Consider the following 3,136-nt stretch of genomic DNA (forward strand, 5'->3'; position numbering starts at 1 on the left):
CTCCTCCTGAATGATACAAAACGGATAATTGAAGATATCACTGATTCCTTGATCTTTTCCTTTCACAATATAATCCATGTGAAAGAGAGGTATGAAGTTCAACTAGCTTAGCTAGCTTAACTAGTATAGCTGATATGTATGTCATTATGTGCTGAACTTTTTATTTATAGTAGTAGTGTATTACTTATCAAGAAAATCAAGAATCAAGAACACGATATATAGAAAGAGTGGAGTTGAAGGAAAGTAGAAAAATTCATGTAAAGTGTTTGCATGTTTAATTTGAGCCACGAAATCAATATTATTACAATACTTTACTTCATCACTGTTCTTTTTTAGATCAGATATAATAAAGCTTTTTCTATACTACCTCCCTCTTTAACTCTTTTACCAGTGCTCTTTTAATTACTTCTTTTTGTTACGTTGTTCAAATCTCCAAAAAGCTTAGCTATTAAATTGGTAGACCAGACAAAATAAATTTGTATATCTAATGAATAAGTACGAAAAAAATAAGGGCCAAGGAAAGAGATGGGAGAATTTTCAAAACAAAATATACTTTCCTTAACATCCTTGTTATTCTATTTTATTTTTGTGTTTTGGAAGAAAGAGCACATGCTCTCACATAATCCAAATGAACATCCAAAAGTGTGATTATATTCCTTCAGTTTGGTTCTTTTCCTTACCATGAAGCAAATTCAATTAATTCTTCTACAAGATTTTAATTCCTATATTATATAAGAGCTACATTGTCATGACTAGAACCAATCCAAGTAAACCTTAAGTATTCCCTTTTTCAAACAGCCAATTCCCTTAATCCCTTCTTCTTATCTTATCTGGCCTACAAGACATGGCAACCAACCTCTCCCTTTATCAAGAACAGTGATTTCACAATTACAAATGACTCATGTTGAAGAGAAGATCATCATAGAACAAGTTAAGGATACACATAATCCGACTGGTGGCATAGATGTTGATGCTAATTGTCTTCTCAAGTTTGTGGACAACATTTTCAATTTCAATACGGTTTGTCAATATACTTGCATATGCATTAAATTATTTTTAATTTTTTATTTCTTGAAAAATATATATATTAGTTACCATTGTATATTTAATTATATGCACTATATAGTGAATGAATTTTTCTCATACAATCACCTAAATGCAGCGCATTGATTCTATACTATTATATCAATGTCACCAAGTAAATTTACATTGAATAATCATAGACCAAAGAGATATTTCTTAAATGTTCTTACAATTCCTGCTTGAAATAGTTTCATTCTTAGCTTGTTTTCATCACATACACTAGCTTTGTTAATGGAGTATGAGTTTAGGTTCGTCGAGATGCAATGCAAGACAAGTTACAACTACAAGAACACATCCAGAAGGAGATTTCATTTGTTGTTTTACAACTCTCTTTCGTGGTATGGTGTATATAAATTCTCCATTTATCACACAATTTTATATGAGTACAAATTAAATGATGACTTTTTTCTTTTAAATTTCATTATCATTTTTAGATAGCCTTCACTTCGGTAAGCAATGATGATTGTCACTCAACTGCAATTTATCTGCTAAGTTTGTTGTCAAAGTATATGTGGCATGTTAAGGAGTAATGTTACTCGCATGTTTTGCGATCATCCGGGGAAATTTAAAGTTGCCTCACAATCATGCCATCCGAAAAGACTGCCCTACAACATGAATGCTCTACGAAAAAGTCTAAAGTCAATGCTATCATCGGACAATGAATTTTTTTTGAATGACTCAATAAAATCTATGTTTGAAATCACTAAGCTTATGGTTGAGCTTCGACATTCATCATCAATGTTTTTGGCAAACTACTGGATTGCAAGGAGTGTTGTTGCCTATACTCACCTCCTTATTTTGCGCCCCGAGTAAGACCATTTGATTTAGTTTTGTATACATTACATATATTCGGTATTTGCCTTAATCTAATTTTTCAATAATCTCTAAAAATCATTAGTTGTAATATTTTATATAAATATCTTTTTTTTTTGAAGAAATTTTATATAAATATCTATAAATCATTAATACAATATAAAGTAGAAAAATATTTCGAAGCATTAATTTACATTGCAAAAAAAAAAAACAAGTATAAATTGGGTTTAATTAAGAATTCGTAAATAAGTATAGTGAAGATGGATTTATTGATGTTTGTTTTTTAATTAATTATTAATTAGCCATGCTCTTATTCTTCAGGCCACAAAATGAGATAATGACGGAACTGTCCCATGTATCCACCAAAATCAAAGAGATTCTGGCTTCCAGCCTCCCACTACTAGGTTGGCTTAATATTTTATTTTAATATTTAGTTACGAAATGTTTATGATTATAATTATGAATATCATATGAAGTTATTATAAATTGACCGTAAAAGTTAAACTTTGTTATGTGAATAAATAATCGTTAAATTTTCTAATTAGAATAGTTTATTAAATCCGAAATTACTGTACATACTTTGATTAAATAGATTTTACTAAAAATCATAATTTAGCAATGAGATTAATTATATATAGTTTGGTATATGCAGAGGCAAAAAGGGCAGAAGAAAATTATCAAGCGTTGTTACATGCGTTTGATAATTCTTCAAATATCTTGGACGTTCTTAAATTGATATTCAATGTCAAAAATAATAAAGAGATGCCAATTTGGGAAAGAATTATGCAGGTATGTATAAGTATTTGTTCTTACTTATCTTATCATATTAGCATTTTGTACGCGCGATGCGCAAAAATTCATGCCCAATATTAAAACATTGATAAATACAAATAATTAAAAATTATAATTCAGATTATATATACACAAATAATATATGTATTTTATACACACATATATGATTTACCATTCATAAAAATTTAATTAAAATATAATCTACCATTAAATTAATTATATAATGATTTTAATAAAATGATAATTAAAGAATAGGAAGAAGATATGATAGATATAAGTGTATGGTAATAATGATGGAGTCATCAATGTTAGAGTTAAAAAGTAATGGTGTTATAACGGTGTAAGGGTAATTTCGTCTAACAATAATATAGTAGGGACAATTTTGTCTTATAACATTGAAGTGTACAACATTTAAAGTAAAATGTATACCTCTATTAGCATATAAAAA

General features: G+C 28.5%; 1 protein-coding gene across 1 annotated transcript; it reads left to right on the forward strand.

The window, feature by feature from the left end:
- Window positions 1-875: 875 nt before the first annotated feature.
- Window positions 876-1,613, forward strand: LOC116007856. Its single transcript, XM_031248523.1, has 3 exons — window positions 876-1,020; window positions 1,332-1,421; window positions 1,518-1,613. The coding sequence occupies exons 1-3, from the start codon at window positions 895-897 to the stop codon at window positions 1,611-1,613; spliced, it is 312 nt and encodes a 103-aa protein (XP_031104383.1). The 5' UTR covers window positions 876-894.
- The last annotated feature ends 1,523 nt before the right edge of the window (window positions 1,614-3,136 follow it).

The sequence above is a fragment of the Ipomoea triloba genome, chromosome 16 (genome assembly GCF_003576645.1).
Source record: "Ipomoea triloba cultivar NCNSP0323 chromosome 16, ASM357664v1".
In the NCBI taxonomy this organism is placed as follows: Eukaryota; Viridiplantae; Streptophyta; class Magnoliopsida; order Solanales; family Convolvulaceae; genus Ipomoea; species Ipomoea triloba.